The sequence below is a fragment of the Onychomys torridus genome, chromosome X (genome assembly GCF_903995425.1).
Source record: "Onychomys torridus chromosome X, mOncTor1.1, whole genome shotgun sequence".
Classification (NCBI taxonomy): Eukaryota; Metazoa; Chordata; class Mammalia; order Rodentia; family Cricetidae; genus Onychomys; species Onychomys torridus.
Window position 1 is genome coordinate 99,823,162 of NC_050466.1, and position 20,666 is coordinate 99,843,827.

General features: G+C 35.5%; 1 protein-coding gene across 3 annotated transcripts in view; it reads left to right on the forward strand.

Annotated features, from left to right (window-relative positions):
* The window catches only part of Apool (apolipoprotein O like), a 55,437-nt gene that overhangs the window by 17,590 nt on the left and 17,181 nt on the right, over positions 1–20,666 (forward strand). For all 3 annotated transcript variants that reach the window (XM_036173863.1, XM_036173864.1, XM_036173865.1), the window contains exons 2-6: positions 4,067–4,171; positions 8,838–8,957; positions 11,972–12,026; positions 14,472–14,570; positions 18,835–18,926. In XM_036173863.1, the coding sequence (XP_036029756.1) occupies positions 4,067–4,171; positions 8,838–8,957; positions 11,972–12,026; positions 14,472–14,570; positions 18,835–18,926 (471 nt within the window). The remainder of the gene's footprint in view (positions 1–4,066; positions 4,172–8,837; positions 8,958–11,971; positions 12,027–14,471; positions 14,571–18,834; positions 18,927–20,666) is intronic.

Below are 20,666 nucleotides of genomic sequence, written 5' to 3' on the forward strand. Positions count from 1 at the left end.
CTCAGAGCCACATCATGAATAGAGTAGAGCCATAATTTACATTCAAATTTGACTCTGAAATCTGCCCTCTTTGTACTACTTTACCAAATAGATGAGAAGAGCGTGGTACAGGTTGGTGGTTCCTATAGTCATTTGTGTATACCTATATTATTAACATTCATTGACATAAACTGTTGCATTATACATTGTCTCTCCTATTATTAGACTGAGACTCTGAGAATGCGGACCATAGCTTGCAACCCCAGTACAATTTCATTACAGTGTCTATGTGATAATATTTGCCTCTTCCTTATCCTTCCTCGTTTTTCTCCTACCTCTTCCTCCTCCTTGCATGTTGATTAGCTTTAGCCAAGCATGAGTTACAGTGCTGCTGGCCATGAGGTCAGTGTTAATGAATCAATAAAATATATTAAATAAAATGTCCTGAATTAGAAATGAATGTGAAACAAGGTTATATATTGATGAAAATAAAACCAGTGAATCATGGGAAGCTAACCCTTGATTTTCCCCAGGAGCAGTGGTTCTCAGCTATTTTATAGAACAGAGCAATCACAAATAACAAGAATCAATTGTTTTCATTATAAAAATGTTGGTAAGGGATGAGTTGTACCAGAATGAGAGAGTTATGTGCTGTTTATCTTTGCTGTTTATAATCTTTATGTTACAGAATGCTCTTCCTAAGGCTTGCTGTCTTTTGGGAGGAACCGGTTTTAATACTCATTGGCTTTTAAAAAATCCTTTATAATTTGCCCTTGACAAATCATTATTTTTGCAATTACAGATAGTTTTAACTCAAGTTCTTTCATTCTTGTTAAAGCCAGAGCACCTCTTCTTAATTTTAATGCTATTTGATTAATTGACAGCCTTACCTTATAATTTTATAGTATTCTTAACTTCCTCTGGTACTTAAAAATACTTTTATTTGTTTGATGTTATTTGTTTTTAAATCAGGAATTGACAGTGTTGTCGGTAGTGTTTCTGTTAAGGGTCAGATAATACTTTTGGCCCTGTGGAGTATGTAAGGTCTCTAGTCACATATACTCCTTTGCTCTTCCTTTCACAAACCTTAGAGTATGCTTCAGAGTCATTCTGTTTAGCTCAGAGCTCAGTCCAGAATTGGCCCAGCATTGTAGTTTGCCAAGCCTTGTTCTAGTGTTTCAGTGTGCTATGCCATCATTTCACTGTTTTAACTTGTGCTTAACAAGGATGAAGCATGCTAACCTGTTTTTGTTTTAGATCATAATTATCAACCAATTCATGTGAATTTATTTTAAAGTCTAGATGATATTACTGCATTGCATGAATTAATATAACTACACTAAGAATTGTAGGTAGCAAAGTGTCCATATATTATAATACTTCCAAAGTATTTTTCTCTATATCTAAGGATTACTACCTTAGGGGGAAAAATAGTTTTTAAATGCTGTGAGACTTGACCTATTTCACTTGATCATCTTAGGGTTTTAGTAACAAAACTCCATAGGTTTGTAGGTAAGCATACTTTATGGCATCAGTTTTAATAATTTTGAATCATTTTTTTTTTGTTGTTGTTGTTGTTTTGGTTTTTCAAGACAGGGTTTCTCTGTGTAGCTTTGCGCCTTTCCTGGAACTCACTTGGTAGCCCAGGCTGGCCTCGAACTCACAGAGATCCACCTGCCTCTGCCTCCTGAGTGCTGGGATTAAAGGTGTGCGCCACCACCGCCTGGCAATTTTGAATCTTTCAATGTAATTATTAATGATCTGGGTGATCATGAATACCTTGTGCGTCTAGGAACAACAACAGAATTAGCAAGAGACATGGATATGAAAGTTCTTGTTATGTAGCCAGCCCTGCTTTAGAACTTGTCTTCCTGCCTTGACTTCCCTAGTGCTGAGGTCATAACTGTTGGCCACTTAGAAGTAGTGGCATTAAGCAGTGTGTGTGTGTGTGTGTGTGTGTGTGTGTTATGTGTATGAGTGTTTATTTGTATGTGAGTGCACAAGTATGCGAGTTTACTTGCTTGTATGTGTGTATGGATAGGCCAGAGTTTGATAGCAAGTGTCTTCTTGATCACTCTCCATGTTTAATTCACTGAGGTAGGATCTCTTACTGAACCCAGAGTCCTGGAGCTCACTATTTTGGCTAATCTATTTAGACAGCTTGTTCCAGGAGTTCTGACTCTGTCTCCTGAGTGCTGGGATTAAATGCTGACTCTCAGGCTCTTCCAGCCATTTAGAGTGTGTGACAGGGGTCCATACTCCAGTCTTCATATGCAGTGCTATCCACAGAGTCATTTTGTGGCCAGACATTAATTCTTTACTAAAAATGTTTTGTTATTTACAAAACCCATACTAAAAACAAATCAAATGAATTATACTTGTTAATTTTCTTTCATATTAAAATAACTAATATTCTTTTTATTTTCTTTAAAATTGTACTTAATATATTAACTTAAAGTATATATTATTTGCTGCTGTGTTTTGAAGTAAAAACTAGTTTTGCAGCTTCCTTGGAGTGAGATTTTGATTCTTTATTTAAAAATATTAATTAAGCAAAATTTAAATTATGTGTATGTGGAGGGGTGTGTGTCAGTGCAGGTGTTTAAGGAGGCCTAAGGCATTGGATCCCATGGAGCTGAGTTTCAGGAAGTTGTGAGCTGCTTGCTATGTGGGTGCTGAGAACTGAACTCAGGTCCTCTACAAGAGCAGTATGTGCTCTTGACTGCTGAGCCATCTTTCCAGCCTCAGTGTTTCTTTTAAGTTGTACAGCTTCATTTAAATTCACATACAGGATATTAGACACCATGGCACTTTCAAACATGTGTTTCCGTAGATTTTCTTCTCCTTTCCGCTTTTCCGCTACCCTGCCTTGACCCCCAATTCTGTCCTGAACCCAGTTTCTTTTCCTCTTGTAGGTCACTTGTGCTTTTGCTTACCCTTGTCCTGGGTAAAAAACATGGTGTCTGTTTTCACCCTTTCTTGTTTTCCTTTCTAGTTTTATAGACTTTAAACACATTTATAGCCATATGAAATTTGCAAAAAAAGTGGATAGTTCTGGAAAGCATAATATTAACAAGGTAGCCCAAAATCTTCCATGTTTTTAAGTTATACTTTTATTTATTTATTTATTTGGCATGGGCCAGGGTGTACATGTGTCACTGTGTTCACATGGAGGTTGGAGGACAACTTGTTTGTAGAAGTGGCTCCTTTCCTCTAATCTGGGTCCTGGGGACTGAATGCCGGTAGTCAGGCTTGGTGGCAGGCACCCTTACTGACTAAGCCATCTCAGCCTTTCATTTTTGATTGCATGTGTGCCTGTGTGATATGTGTGTGTTAGTGCAGTCATCCATGTGCCATGGTGTGATTGTGGCCTTCAGAGGACGACACTGTTGGGAGTCAATACTCTCTTTCACCTTCTCCAGGCAGGATTTCTCTTTTCTTTCTGAGGCATGGCATACTCCAGTAAACTGGCCCAAGTGTTTCTGGGAGATTTTCCTATCTCTGCCTTCCATTTCCCTAGGCTGCCTTTCAGGTGTGCACTGCTACATCTGGCTTTTTATATGAGTATCAGAAATTTAACTACTCAGGTCATCAGACTTGCAAGTGCTTTTACCTGCTGAACCATCTTATTGGCCTCTCAATTGCTTTTTGTGAGACATAGTTTCATGTTGCCCAGGGTTGCCTTAAACTTGTTATGTGGCCAAAGTGCACCAATGAACTCTAGATTTTTCTTCCCTGACTCTTGAGTGCTAGTATTACAAGCATGTGCTACCTACCAAGGTAGGTTTATGTAGTATGGGAATAGATGATAGGACTTTGTCCATGCTAGGCAAGTAATGTTATTACTTCTAGGAGACTGTAGTAAAGATAAGAGCTTATATATGTTCATTTAAAATCAGACTCTGAAGAAGACAATAAGATTTTTGCACTACAATAGTTAGGGCAGCACAAGGGTTTATATAAACGTATAAAGTAATTTGAAATAGTTGAATATTTAATATATTTCCCAAGATTCTCCCAATACTTATCAGGACTTAGAAACAGAGAATCTTTTCACTTACATTGGTCTTTTTGATATCTTTTTCAGATGAGAAAGTTGACAACCATGCCTGCAGGTCTGATGTATGCATCTATAAATGTACATCTGGCCAAAGAAGAGGAACCTAAAAAGCAGCTAGTGAGACCAGAACAGGTAATTGGCCTACCAAAGTTGATGAATTTTGCATGATATAGAGATAATGCAAAAACTATGTATCTATCATAATAGATGTTATCTATTTTATAAGTATAAAGAAATAGTTATAAAATGTCTAAAATACATAGTATATTTAGTAGAAACACAAAATTGTAACTTAAAAATGGTGATTTTTCTTAAGGTAAGCCATTAAGAATGGGGTCTTCAGCCACAAAACCTTTGCCCTACAGTTTGTCCTCCCTGAAGAGAGTTCTGGGACTGGAGCCTAGCAGAATCCTCATCAGAGAGACCAGAGAGACTTCATCCAGCAACTGATGAGAGCAAATGCAGAGTCCCACAGCCAAACATTAGGCAGAGCTCAAGGTGTCCTGAGGAAGAGGTGGAGGAAGGACTGGATTGGAGGAACCAGAGGGGTCAGAGACACCATGAGAACATGTCCACAGAATCCATTGATTGGGACCCATGAGGGCTGCAGAGATCAGGGAGCCTATAGGGGTCTGCATATATGTTATGGCTGAGTAGCTTGGTGTTCTATGGGATTCTTAACAGTAGGAGCAGGGGCTGTCTCTGACTCTTTTGTCTACTTATGGGACACTAGAGGAATCACTTTCTCATTAAAACTTTTTTTTTTTTTTTGAGCTGAGGATCGAACCCAGGGCCTTGCGCTTGCTAGGCGAGCGCTCTACCACTGAGCTAAATCCCCAACCCTATCTCATCAAAACTTATAACGTGTTGAGGCTTGTGATGGTTTTGGGGTTGTCCTAGAAGTAGGGCATTCCTTCTCTTTCAGCAGGATTGCCTGGCTTACGTTTTGGAGGCATCTTTTGCTTCCCATCCACCAACAGTGAGCCATGCACCTGGAGCTGTATTCCGCTTGGCCTCTTTTCCATGAGTCCTTCTTCTCCATACTTGTTAGTTACCTTCTCATTGCCTGTCCTATTTTGCTTTCTCTATGGCTGTGATAAACACAATGACCAAAAGCAAGTTGGGGAGGAAAGGGTTTGCTTTATCTTTAAACCTTACAGTCTATCATGAAGAAAAGTCAGGGCAGAAACCCAAAGCAGCAACTGAAGCAGAGGCCTTGCAGGAATGATACTGACCAGCTTCTCCTAGCTAGCTCAGCTTGCTTTCTTACACTATGTAGAATCATCTGCCCAGAGGTGGCTCCACCTACAGTGGACTGGATCCTTCTACATCAATCATTACTCAGAAAGTGCCCACAGCCTTGCCTACAGTCCATTCTGATGACGGCACATGCTTAACTGAGGTCCTCTCCTTTCAAATGACTCTAACATGTTTCAAGTTGAGAGGAAAATAACTAGCCTGTGACTTTGAGAATTTCTGATGCTCTTCTTTCCTTTATTTCTTTAGAATTTTAATCTGCCTTTTCTTATTCTGACTCCTCTCCTTTACCAGGTTACAGGGGAGCAGTTTCCAGTCTGCCATCTTATCTGAAAGGACTAAGATTTTTGAATAGCAAAACTAGTGTTTTGTTTTTTGTTTTTTTGCTGTTATAGAACATACAGAATTCCCAAGTACATTTTAATTGGAATTAACTCATTTGCTTATTAAACAAGGCTGGTTGCTAGCTATATGCTAGGAAATATTTTTAAAAATCAGGATCTAATTTTGAAGAACTTAAAATGTCAAAAGGATGAAAATGTCACACACAGAATGTCAGTGTATCTTTATTGTGTAATTTGGACAATACCTGTGTTTAAATCTACTTGTTAATATAGTCTAAATGAAGTCAGAATACTTTGAATAAGGTGTTCTGGTCATTTTAAGTTTTTGTTAGGTTTCTAGCTGAACAAAAAACTTTGATTCAACTTTTCATGGTAAACATCTTTTAAAAAAGGATCAATATGTTCTTGCTTTATTGAGTGCCGTTTAGTGAACATAATTAAATCCTCCTCTAATAGAAAACTTTGCAGGGCTATGAGACAACCATCTTTTAACCAAGAAATTTGTAGAATGAATGGTCAAGCCATAATTATCCTTGGAAATTTCTTTTCTAAATTCATCAGTGTCATGAATTTGACTTATTTTATTGACATTTGATGGTGTTGGATCATCCCTAGAACACAAGTTAAAGGTGATTGTGAGCTGCCATGTGGGTGCTGGGAATTGAACTCAGGTTCTCTGGAAGAGCAGCCCGTGGTCCTAACTGTTGAGCCATCTCTCCAGCTCCACCATTTCCTTAAAAAACAAAAACCAAAACCCAAAACTTTATGATGGCAAACATATAAATTAACTTTACCACACATAGGCTTCTTTTTTTTGGTGGGGGGCTCTCTATAATAAACCTGATATTTATAACTATATCTAACTAATCTGGAGCTACATCACCTTTCATATAAATTATATATTTCTGGCACTCCTAAATACACATAGGTATGTGACAAATTTAAATTCAAGTCTTAGTTTGAAAGGAGAAAGAAAAGTTTCTTAATCCTAGTATAATTAACAAAGAACTAATTGATTATAAAACAAGAATAATGTTATAAAGCATATATACATTGTACAAGGCAAAAATCTAGCTAGTCAACATATGCACCATGTCACATAGGTATCTTTTACGTCTACTATCTCATCCTACTATCCCATGTTTGGTTTTGGTAGATCAGATCCAAAGCCATTAGTCGTCTAGTTCCTTTTTTGTTATTCCGGAAACTTGAGGCTCCCCAATTATATCCTCACCAACCTCCATGGAAAAGTGCTACACCCTGAGTATGAAATCATTCTTTTCTTTAAGCAAAATAAGTCCTTACTTGTTTATTTTCATAAATTTTTATATTTGTATTTGTTTTTATTAAATATTAGTTAGAGTGTATTTGACATTTGAAAGGTATAAATAATAATATAAACCATAATGGATAACTATGTGCCTGCTACTCAGTTTAGAGGAAAGGCAAAATCTCCTGTATTCTCATCCCTTTTTTGACATATACCCATGATTCCACTGAGTTTGTTTCATTCCCTTTTTATTTTATGTATTTTTCTTGTAAATGTGGGTGTTTTGCCTGCATCCTTGCCTGTGTACCACATGTGTGCCTTGTTCCCACAGAGGCCAGAGAGGATGTCGGATCCTCCCTGCAGCAGAAGTTAAAGGTGGTTGTGAGCTGCCATGTAGGTGCTGGGAATTGAATGTGGGTCCTTTGGAGGAGCAGCCAGTGCTCTTAACTGCTGAGGCTTTTCTTTAACTCTGTTATTTCCTTAAAAAAACAAAACCAAAGCCAAAACACTTTATGGTACCTTATCTGTTTTGGTAAGCAATTTGGGTGTTTATACAAATTTGAATTATATATTTATGGAACATACTTGCATGTAATTTTCTGCATCTTAGTGTTTTGGTTTAGTAGTAATTTCTTGAAATTCATCCTATTTTTGTATGTGGCTGTAACTGATTTTTATTTTTTATTTTAATTGCAACAGGATCTTACTATGTGCCTCCAGCTGGCCTGGAACTAACAGTGTTGTTTAGGTTAGATCTCTGTGGAGATCTGTCTGCCTCTGCCTCCTAAGTAGTGGGATTAAAGGTGTGCACCATGATGCCCAGCAATGTGATTATAGTGATTATAATTTTTATATTTTGCCCTAATTTATAATAGTCTGTGGTATGGATTATAATCCAGGTAAACTTTCTACTTTTCCTTTGATGAATATTTGAGTTGTTTCCAGATTTTTACAGTTAAAATTTTGCTAGGATTAAGGGCTGGTAAGATGGCTTAGAAGGTAAAGATCTGTACTGACAAGTCTTGTGTCAACTGGACACAAGCTAGAGTTATCGAAAGGAGGGAATGTCAACTGAGAAAATGCTTCTGTAAGATCCAGCTGTGAGGCATTTTCTCAATTAGTGACTGAGTGGGGAGGGCCCAGTCCATTGTGGGTGGTGCCATCCCTGGGCTAGTGGTCCTGGGTTCTAGAAAAAAGCAGGCTGAGCAAGCCATGAGGGGCAAGCCAGTAAGCAGCACTCCTCCATGGCCTCTGCATCAGCTCCTGCCTCCACGTCCCTCCACTTTTGAGTCTCTGTCCTAACTTCTTTCAGTGATGGACTATTGCATGGAAGTGTAAGCCAAATATACCAACTTGCTTTTGGTCTTGGTGTTTTCATCATAGCAATAGAAATGCTAACTAAGATAAGGTCCTTACCATCAAGCCTAATGACCTATTTTCAATTCCTGGAATCCTCATAGTGAATTGAGAAAATCAACTCCCATATACCTCCACATGCACACCATAGCATATGTGTGCATAATCATGCATGCATACACACAATTAAATATAATTTAATTAAAAGATGCTAGGATTAAAACTAATGTGTCTCTTGGATATGGTAATCCCAGTACTCAGGAAGCAGAGGTTGAAAAATCGTGAGTTTGAGGCCATCTTAGTACCTTGAGCTACATAGTGAAGTCCTGTCATATAAACAAAATAACAAACAAAACAACCCACTGGGTCATACCATATGTGACATCACTTGCTTCTGCTTTTCTAAATAGTTTTTATGTTCAGTTTATCATATCCTATTGGTAGTTTAGATTCTATAGACAATTTTAGCCATTTTTTAGGAGGAAGGTTAATGATGATTCTTGTTTTGACACAATGCAGGAAAAGGCAACCCAGCTATTTGTTTTTGACATGAACTTTATTCTATCCCCAGCTCCCCATATATACTGCACCACCTCTCCATTCTAAATATGTTGAAGAACAGCCTGGTTATTTACAAATGGGCTTTGCATCCATCCGTACTACAACTGTGCGTTATATTGGCTGGTGCAAGGTAAGTCTATTTTGATAGTAGATAAATACCAGTGTTTTTGATTAAACACTGTTTCAGGTAGTCATAGATGCATTTTTAAAAAGAGAAGAAACCACCTTGAAATTTAGTGGCTTAAAATACTAAGCATTGTATAATGGCCCATTACTTTGAAAATTAGTAATATGATGAGAGTTCAGACAGCTGATTCTCCTATTCATATGCTATTGCCTGAGGCCATTCAGTGGCATTCATTGGGCAAATGGGCTGAGCTAGAGAGGCCAAAATAGCTTAATTTGTATCTTTAACACCCTGTCAAGGGTGGCTGGCAGACTAGACTCAGCTGACATTGTTGACTGAGATGGAAGATGATAGCACACTGATGTTTTATTACCATCACCATATAAATTCAGTTGTGTGCTGTTAACATCTCTTCTGTGAGGATCTTAGTAATAGTGGTACCAGTGTTTTTCTAATTCTAGACTATCACAGCTTTTACTTCACCAACAGATGTAGCCTGGTTAGAAACCTCTGTGCGTTTTTAATATTTATTTTATTATTTTTTGATAGTTTCATACATGAGCACCATATTTATATCAGTACATGAGTATTGTATTTACATCATTTCCACCCCAGCCTCGCCTCTCCCTTTATAACTCCTCTTGTGTTCCCACCACTCCCTCTCAATTTCATGACCCCTTCATTATTGATACACACACACACACAGAGTGAGGCTATTTAGTGTTGCTCATTTGTATATGTATTTAGGACTGACCACTTGGCATCGAATAGCCTATCAGAGTGCTTGTTTCCAGAGAACACTGGTTTCCCTTCTCTTAAAGGCCATTAATTAATTGTCTGTGGCTCTTATTCTGAGTGGGACCCTGTGAGATTTCCTATATCTTAGTTGGAATGTCAACTAATAGTATCATTGTGAAGGTCTTGTTTAGGCTACCATGTTGTTAAGCTTTCTAGATGCAGATTCCCTGTCATATATAGTTCTAATATATTCCTTTTAAAAAGAAAATTTTGAGGCTGGTGAGATGGCTCAGTGGATAAAAACACTTGCAATGCAAGTGGTGACCTGAGTTTGATCCCCAGAATCCATGAAAGGAAGGAAGAAAGAGAGAAACAACTTCACAAAGTTGTTCTCTGCCTGACTTCCACACACTGTGCACATATGTACACAGATACACACACACACACACACACACACACACACACACACACACACACACACACACACTAATCATCATCATCAAGAAAATTCAATGAATTTAGAAAACATAGCATCCTTCAGTGAAATATCAAATCAGTGAACTCTGATCAATCTAGATGGTATTTTAAACATGATATGGGGTTATTTTTGAAAGTTTGTGCTTGTCATACAGTTCCAGGGTACTGCTTGTGCTAGTCATCCTTAATAATGTGATCTCTGTGGGAAATATCTTTACTAATTGTGGTCTGAGTCATGCCCCTCAGGCTATATGCCAAGAACTAGATGATTCAGACTTAGGTCTCTTGAGACCTAATTTTCTATAGTGTACTCAGATGTGTGTTCAGTGAGGTAATTGTTCCTGAGAGATCTTTAAATTGCTATTGTAACTATCACCAATTTAAGACTGAAAGAACATTTTATTCTGTTAATATGCTGAAGCAAATAGGTTGATGAAGGGCTCTTTCAAATGCATTTCATCGTCAATGTAAACAACTTTTCCTCTCTAATTTTCTCCTAAATACGCAATCTATTCCTAAAAATAAAAAAAAGGTCTGATTTACATTACTTCTTTGTGAAAAGTAGCATCCGTGAGGTGCAAATTCAAGTGCCTGCTCCTAGCCTACTCTTTAGTTTCTTGAAATTTAGGAAACAGTGCCCCCCAGTGGTAAAAATGAGTTCTGAAACACAGCTAAAGAAAATTTCCCCAAAGACCAAGTTTTCTTCCTTGATGGTTAAATAGTTCAAAACAGATCAGTATGTATTTTAATGCTGCAGTTGATGTTTTCTGAAGACAGTCACTCAAGAGAAATGTCTCAGTAGCACTCTATGTTTTATGCTAGTTTGTATAGCTTTAAACCAGGGTGAGCATCTATATCTATGCTCATTCTTAAACTGAGACAGAATTAGTAGACCAAGACATCTCATTTCCCTCAGTGGTTTCTAATACAATTATTTCTGTTCTTCTGCACTGAAAATATTTATCATTCTTGTTTCTGTGTCATGGTTTCATATATAAGGAGGCCATATGTTTGGATTGTGTTTTCTTGTTTGTACAAGAGAATCCTGCATGGAATATAGCAAGATTCTGAGTAAATCACTCATATTTCCCCTAGTATAAGTGAGACAACATCTACTATTCAATGAATATAACAATATCTTGGCATTCAAGTAAGTTAGAAACATAAACAGAAAAACATTGCTTTAGCGTATTAATCCCTTTGGTGGGTTAGTATAATCTTGATTTATGGAGAATTTATATTTGTATTTAAAAATAAATGCCTCATTTATTTTTTCTCATAATTGCACACTAAGATAAAGGGAAGAGAGACAAAGTGCTTTTCATTAGGCCTTTCCTGTTTTTGTTTTTTTTTTCTCTACAAATCACTATACTCTTGCTATTGAATCCTTATTAGTCAGACAGTTTGTGTGTGTGCTGTGATATACCCCCCTTCATGATTTATTTAAGATCAATTCATTTTTTTCCAGGCCATTATATAGTTAAGACGATAAGTCATTATAAAAATTTCAGTATCTTTTCTGTGAAGTCACTGATATTTTAAAGATATTACTTTACACACTTTTATGAAGAAAATAATCCACCAGAATTACCATGTTAAATAAAATGGAAAGTAAGAGATGAAAATATGATAGAGTAAGCAAGTATACTCATAGTGAATAAACAGAAAATCTGGATTTAGATTTGAGTGTAAATCTAAATCAACAGCTAAATGTAATCTCAGAATTGTGGGCTATTGTATCAATCAACTTCACAAATCCACATCTCTTTTTTTGTTTGTTTGTTTGTTTTTTTTTTGCTTAGGGTGTTTATATCTTTATGAAGAATGGGATAATGGATACAGTACAATTTGGAAAAGGTAGGTGAGTAAACCATCTATAAGTAGAAATGTATTATGATTTTAAGTTGTATTGTTTAAAATTTAAGAATATAAACATAGTATATTATCCATTACAATGATGACACTGATGTAGAAGATAAATTCTGTACTTTATCTGTAGCAATAACACAGCAATAGTTTGTACTATTTATTTTACAATTTATTACGTGCTGAGGCCTCGTCACATTGCTGAGTGTTGCTACTATAACTATAGAGTTTTCTCTTACGGATTAGAAAATGAGGGTTAGAAAGTTTAACTAGGTTCCCAAGGTTACTAGGAGGCAATACCCAGATTCAAACTCAGGTCGTCTTTAACTAAAGTCCACGTTGTATATTTATAAAACATAAGGTAAAGATATATCCCCTCTTTTGCTAATTAGTTTAAATAAATGTTATTATCTGTTAAATACATTATGCTTTTTTTAATCAGTTGCTGGGAAATTACATAGCAACCACTCATCTTGAACTGTTTCAGCTAATGGTGGAAAGTAGTTGTATTTGATGCTTTACCTTCTTAATGCTATTTGGCAGCAGACTTAGCTCCCCGATATTCCTTGCTTAGAGTAGTTGGCAAAAATAAACATACGGAAAACACAAAGAAAAATCAGCTAAAATTTTAGGTATGTACAGTAAGCTTAATGAAATTTATTTGAAATATTATTACTTAATAATATGAATTAAGAATTAACATTTCTTATCAATGGTTTTTTGAGACAAGGTCTTACTGTGTAGCCTACATGAACCTGGAACTCATTATTTTCCTGTCTTATCATCTCAAGTGCTGGGTTAATACATGCAACAATATACCCAGCTATCTTTCATTAATCTTGAGGAACGTAATTATGTATGTGATTATCGTCAAATAACTATGATAGAAGAGTGTATTTTTAGATCTGGAAACAATTTGAATGTATAAAACACCAAGGCATATATACTTTGTATTATGCTTTATGTGTTTTTTTTTTCTGTCTATTTTCACTTTTCATCTTGATCTTTGGTTTTAACCAATGACTAATGTGAGGTTATTGGGAATAGTGACAAGAGGTGTTTAATTGCAAAACTCCTTTATAAGATAGTATTAATTCTTTCTGAATCCTACCAGTGTTGAAGCCTGTTCATTGGAGGGATATAAAACATATACAATTATGTGGTTGATATATTATGCACCCCAATAAACTATCTGAAGAAAAGATAGAAATAATAGAATTAAAGGGTAGGTTATTAAATCTACTCTGAAAAAAAGAGATATAGAAATGATAGAATAAAGAGTAGAATATTGAATCTACTCTGAAAAGTAAAAAGAGACAATATGGATATGATAAGATAAAAGGTAGATTATTGAATCTACTTTGAAAAAGGAACTACTTGTTTTAAATAGGATAAGTAATGAATTGTTTTGTCTGAATTTGTCAAATGTTCATGTACTGGACATTGTTAATGTATATAATGGAGTTTTTTTAAATTTTTTGTCTGAATCTGTCAAATGTTAGTGGTCTAGACATTGTTAATATATTTCTCGACTATATATCGTGTACACTTATTGTATATACTTTTTCTTATTAGTTATAACTTTTTTATTTTAAACAAAAAAGGGGAAATATGGTTGATATATTATGCACCCCAATAAACTTATCTGGGGTCAGATACAGAACAGCCACTATATTAAACATAGAGCTTAGGCAGTGGTAGCACATGCCTTTAAGACTAGCATTCCAGAGGCAGAAATCCCTCTGGATCTCTGTGAGTTCCAGGCCACACTGGAAACAGCCAGGCATGGTAACACACACCTTTAATCCCAGAAAGTGATGGCAGGAAGCAGAAAGGTACATAAGGTGTGAAAACCAGGAAGTAGAGGCTATTTTAAGCTTCTAGGCTTTTAAGCTTTTAGCTTTTTAGCAGCAGTTCAGCTGACATCAATTCGGATGAGGACTCAGAGGCTTCCAGTTTGAGGAAACAGGATCAGCTGAGAAGTTGGCGAGCTGAGGTTAGCTGTGGCTTGTTCTGTTTCTCTGATCTTTCAGCGTTCACCCCAATACCAGGCTCCAGGTTTGTATTTATTAATAAGATCGTTTATGATTCATGTTACATCATCAGGAATTTGTTTTATGGTACTTCTTATTTAAGCTGTACCTTCTAGAGTCATAGTTCATTTAATAATAATAATAATCATCCATGTCATAAAGAAAGCAAGTATTAAAAGACCTATGAAAGGTAAATTTGATTTTGTAGTTAGTATTATAATAAATGATTTGTTTCTGTCCATATCAATTTTTTGTATAACTTATTTGAAGAGTATTTCAACTACTCACTAACATTATATTGCCTACCCCTGACATATGAATCTCCAGCTGTTCTGTACTATCCTTACATAGAATGTCCAGTTGTAGTCAGTCATTCTTACCCATTATTAACTGTTTTCTTCAGATGCATATGTCTATCTGAAGAATCCTCCTCAAGATTTTCTTCCCAAAATGGGAGTGATTACAGCTTCAGGGCTGATGGGTTTGGTTTCAGCAAGAAAAGGTATGTTTATACAATATATTTTCTCTTTCAATGCTATTATATTTTTTCTGAATTTTACCTTCATGGCATTTATTGGATAATGTCAGATTAGGTTAGTAGAAGATGTTTAGGTTCTTTACTGTACCATATTTACATCTATAAAAGTTAAGCTTACCACACTAACTGTAATGAAGAATGGAGAACAACTGAAATTCTTCTCTTCTGCTGGTAAAAATGCAAAGTGATAGAGGAATTCTACAAAATTGTCCCATGCTTTCTCATAAAGTTAAACATACACTTATCAAGCAACATAGGAATCACATTTCCAAGTATTTACTTACCCTAGATGTGCTGCCTAGTCTTGTGTCAACTGGACACAAGCTAGAGTTATCAGCAAGGAGGGAATCTCAACTGAGAAAATACTTCCATAACATCCAGCTGTAAGGTATGTTCTCAATTAGTGATTAATGAGGGAGGGCCCAGCCCATGGTGGGTGGTGCCACCTCTAGGCTGGTGGTCCTCGGTTCAATAAGAAAGCAGGCTGAGCAAGCCATGGGAAGCAAGCCAGTAAGCAACACTCCTCCATGGCCTATGCATCAGCTCCTGCCTCCAGCTTCCTGCCCTGTTTAAGTTCCTGTCCTGTTTTCCTTCAATGATGTATAGCAATGTGGAAGTGTAAGCCAATAAACTTATCTGAAAAAAAAGATAGAAATAATAGGATAAAAGGGTAGATTATTGAATCTACGCTGGAAAAAAAAAGAGATATAGAAATGATAGAATAAACGGTAGATTTTCTTTTTGTCCCCAACTTGCTTTTTGGTCCTGGTGTTTTGTTGCAGCAATAGAAACCCTAACTAAGACATTAAGAGAAATGAAACACCTTTACATGAATGCTTATAGCAATTGTTAATAATCATGAAAAAACTGGAAACAAGGTAAATATTCTTCAAACAGGTAATTGGATAAAGGAATCTGTGGCACATCCCTACAAAGGAAAACTATTCAGCATCATAATAATTTGAGCTATTGGTGCATATAACATTGATTGTGAATTTGAAAGTAGTCAGTGTATTATATGATTCTATTTATATGACATTCTCAAAAAGACAAAATTAGAATGACAGAAAGTAGATTGTTAGTTGCTCAAGGTTAAGAATGTAGGAAAGGATAATATGAAGTATTTTTAGTTATATGACTATATATTAAAATGCACAAATATAGGACTTTTTTAAGCACAATGTTAAAAAATATATAGCTGTTCCAGTTAAATTAAAATTGCAATTTGCTTTTTTGTTGTCTAATTATAATTTTGTTTTTTTTAATCTGAAGAAATTTATACTACCAAAAAATTCCCGAGAATTGTATGTTAATATAAAGATATACACTATCCACTCAAAACTGCTTTTCTTAATCATGCTACTCATACTGGAAGCTTTGTGAAGGATTTGAGGAAGATATATGCTTTATCTCAGATAAAATATGGCTTACTTTTGGTTTTATCCTGACTAAAGTAGTTAAAATTAATATTAGCCAGATGGGAATGAAGTCGGTAAAAGTCTACTGGCTTTATTCACTATTCACTATGAGACGATATATTTGCTTTCTCTATACCTTTTTGTACAATGTATCTGTACCTACTTTGCTTTTCCATCCCACTATAGCTCTCATGTGAATGGTCTGATAAGATTACAATCAGGCTCATGACTAGTTGCAAAGACTCACAAGGCTCAGTATGTAGTCATGGTCATGGGTAAGAATTATTGCAATCAGAGGGTATAAAATGAAATTAAAAGGAGGGTGACATAGTTTAGAAAAGAATTGGTTGTAAATTTCTGGAAGTCTTTTCCCAGGGACATATACTTAATTTCTCTAGTAACAACTTGAGATGATATAAATAAAGCCAACAAGTGTTGAGTGACAGTGATGGGCGGAAGAGTGGCCAAGGTTCTGTTGAGGTCTAGTCACGTAAATAGTATCTATCTAACAAAATTCCAGACTTCCAAGAGGAAAAGTTCTCAGATGCTAGCAGAAGCTCCTAAGGCATCAGTCTTGAGTTTACTGTGTTAACTCTTTTTATGCATGCTATTTAACAATTCTGTTTTATATGCACATCATCAAGTTTTAGCTGTTTTCCATCAGATTATTATTTCTTTATATTGAGTGCTTTTGAGCTCTTTTGTATTCCTAAAATATATAATAGGTTATTATAAGCTATAGTAAGCTCATTGTACTATATAGGTCCTTAGAACTGATTATCTCTATGTAACTGTGTTTGGTAATTTTCGTCCAACTCACTTCTGTATCTTTTCCCTTGAATTTTGAAAGGGATTGTCCACAATGCATTACTTAGTTTCTTAATTACAAAGTAGTAATCTTCTGGTAGGAGAAAGTATTCCTTAGGTCATTTATCATGTTTCTCAATGTGAGAGCTGGAATAGTGTGTCACCTCATTTTTCAGACTGCAGTTCTCAAACTACTAGTGGGTAGTGAAGTAAACATAGTAGATCTGAGGGTGTATTTTGTTTCAAATGATAGAAATTATGAGAGAATAGCAAATACAGTGCTTTGTGCTTACTATTTGAGTACATACCATGAAACTTTTGTCTCAGAAATGTCCTATGTGTGATAGGCCAGAGATCATCATGTAAACCTTATTCTTCATATAGGTCATAGTACAGCCAATCTAACCCTATTGTACTGAAGATAGAAATCTAAAAGAAAACCATTTGCGTGTTTTGAAGTGCACAACACATAGCTAATGAGTATCTGTGTTTAGTATTCTACTTTAACTTTTTAGAAAAGTACAACTGTTGAACCTACATGATACATATCATTTTGCAGAATGGTTTCTTATAAACAAGTAAGGAAAGAGTGAATGTCATTTTTTTCCAATAGTTTATCAAAAACAAACAAGCAAAAAAAAAAAAAAAAAAAAAAAAAAAACAAGCCCTGACATACACCACCTTAATTCAGGGAATTTTGATGAGTTAAGAGATCCTAATCCTGACATATTGGGCTTGTTAAGTCAAGAACTAAACAAAAATCCTGAGGAGGAGCAGAGTTGAGATTCAGTTTAGGATATGCTTTAATTAGTCTAGACTTTCTCTCCCTATACCACAGAAAGCAGCCTAACTACCTACCTTAGCCAAGCTCAGTCTATTGTTAGACCTGACTTTAACAGGCTTCTTTAAAAATAATTAAACCACACAAAGAAAATACAAGGTTTGTAACATTTCACAAACTGCAAAGTTAGCAGCAATCATTGTCAGGTATTTTTTTCACCTTAATATTTTCCTATTTCCTCTTTAAATACAGGTCCAAAAAGCTGTTAGAAAGAGTTAACAACTTATTCTAGTTGAAAAACGACATGTAATTCCTTAGTCTCATTCAGAGTCCACTGCACCCAGACAGACATTTAAGAGGCCTGTCATTTGGAAGTAGTGCTCTTGAAGGTCTAAGCTTCAGCATAAAATGCTGTATTTCCCACTGTTATACTGCAATGCCGTGGTTCTATGGAAGTGTTTAGGGGGAGTATGGGGATAAGATAAAAGCTGTGTGACAGGGCTTGATACAGAACTTCTTATACTCAGGTTAATCAGAGCAATTTCAAGTTGACAGGCTCCTAGTGAGAACGTAGTAAGATTCTCTTTGGAATTTTTTAAAAAGAGATTTTGCTGTCAAAAAAATGATATGAAAATGACTCTTAGATGCTTAGTTAAGGCACTTTTGAAAACGCATTAATTATGTCAAGCTAATTGTAATTAGTATTACTTCAGTATTCTGAATCAGTGACATGAAGGAGTTATGTACCTTTTGAGGTCGTTAGCTGATTGGTTAGTTGGGTCCTTCACCTTTCTAAGTGTTAATCAGAAAGAGCATATAGAAGATAGTCCATTTCACTTTAACCTGCTTTGATGAACGCAGTAGTTGATTAATTCTGCTATCGTGCTTTGTTAGATATTTGAAAAAATGTAATTATAATTTTTAAGTTTCTTAGGATATGAAAAATAATCTTTTAAAAAAGAAGATAATTACTAATTCCTTTGTGTAGATAATTATTAGGTTCAGAACATTTTTCCTAAATTGGACATGATGGCTAAGGGACATTAATTGAATTGAGAGCCTTAAGGGCATTTTAGGTACCATCTTGATTGGTATTACTAACTAAAGAGTAATTTGACATATAGTGATAGCTTAAAGAGGGGCAAAGAAAATATTATAGTATAATAACATCAAGTCTCTGATGGTATGTATTTGGAGTGAATGCTTTGCTTGAATTTTGTAGGTTCTAGGTTTAAGAAGATTGCTTATCCACTAGGATTGGCCTCATTAGGAGCAACTGTTTGTTACCCAGCTCAGTCAGTAATAATTGCAAAGGTAAGTTCCTTTTAAGTGAGAGCAGTGTTTGTTTAAACTCCTAATGTGACAATATTTAAATGTCACACAAAACCTTAAACATTTGATTTTCAGAGGCATGTAGTTGAAATAAACTCTTGGTTTGGCAGAATTACATTAGCATCCTGTCATGGAAAATGCCATTTTTAATTTTATGAACATCACAAATAAATAGGATGAATGTGTTTAACTATATATAGTTCAGCAATATAAAAGCAAGTTGACAGATCAAGTTCAGAGACAAAACTGCTTCATAGTTGGGACTATATAAATGTGTTTTTTTCTTAGTTACCAGAAAATTACACCTGCTGGCAGGGCAGCTACTCAGTTCAGATTAACACAGTGCAAGAAATAGCGAAATAATAGATTACAGAGACTTCTCAGGTTAAAAAATTACACACAGAAACAAAGTGATTTTGAAACCAGTGTAAAAATTACCATCGTCCAGCTCATTGTAATTGCTGCACATTTAGATAGTCTCCTAATAATTTGAACAACCTTTATGGAAGTTTTCTTTTTGCAGTGGTAGAGGTTAGTTCCAGAGTCCCAGACACTATGCTGGTCAAGCCATGAACTATATTTCCAGGCCTTGTATTTTTATCATGAGTTCAAATTCAGAAGCACAGATTTGGGGTATGCACGTTTTTCTTCTTTTCTGCCATTAGTTATCAACATTTAGTATTTCAATTCATACTTAAATATTGTTTCCAAAAGGATGTTCTGTACTTGTATTCTCACTACTATATCTCTTTAATTGTTGATGTAGATGAATTGCTTTCATCAATATTTTGAAAATGTCGTGGATATTGTGAACTCTGCAGTTTATAATGTGATCAAGCTATAAAAACTTATAAAAGGAAAAGAATATTATTCATTAAATCTAGTTATACTTGAGAAAATTGCTGGATAGAAGGATGAATTTTTTACAAAAGACTCCTTCCTATGAATTTACATGAGAATTAGACTCTCAAATTAATGTCGATGCTAAACGAAAACTTGAGCTCATTTTACATAACCTTTATATTGTTCTCATTTGCCGATAAGCAAATGATGGCCCACTGAAGCTTCCCAGGGACTGCCTTATTTGAAGTCACACTCAGCTTCAGGTGTCCCACTTTTCTATCTGTTATGATTCACACTGGATGATGCTGCCACTGATTCTCTTCTTTTTCTTTTTACAGTAATTTCTCTGTGCATATGTGTATGTGTGTATATTTATTTTCATAAAAATGATACCAACTCATCCTTAAATATAAGCATTAGAGAAAAGTTTACTCTAGAAGAAATATAGCCACTGAAATATGGTACCTCCTTTGAGGTAGGGTATCTCATTGGCCTGGAGCTCACCAATTAGACTAGATCGGCTTGCCAGTTAGTTCCAGGGATCATCATGCTTCTGCTTCTCCAGATCTCAGATTATAAGTAGACACCATCACACTGGACATTTTGATCTTGGTTACTAGCATTGAACTAAGGTTCTTTGCTTGCAAAGCAAACTCTATACTGATTGAACCCTGTCCTGTAGCCCCCAGCTCCTTTTCTCTATTTTAAAGGAAGGTTGTTCACTAAATATAAGAGTTTTATGTTAAGATCTTTGACTTCTTTCTTACAATAATAATATATTTAAAAATTACATTTCCATTTTATATTAGTTTCTTTCAAATAGGGAAAATCATTTGAATAAACATGGTTGCAGAATCCACCTCAATTTTATGTGTGTGT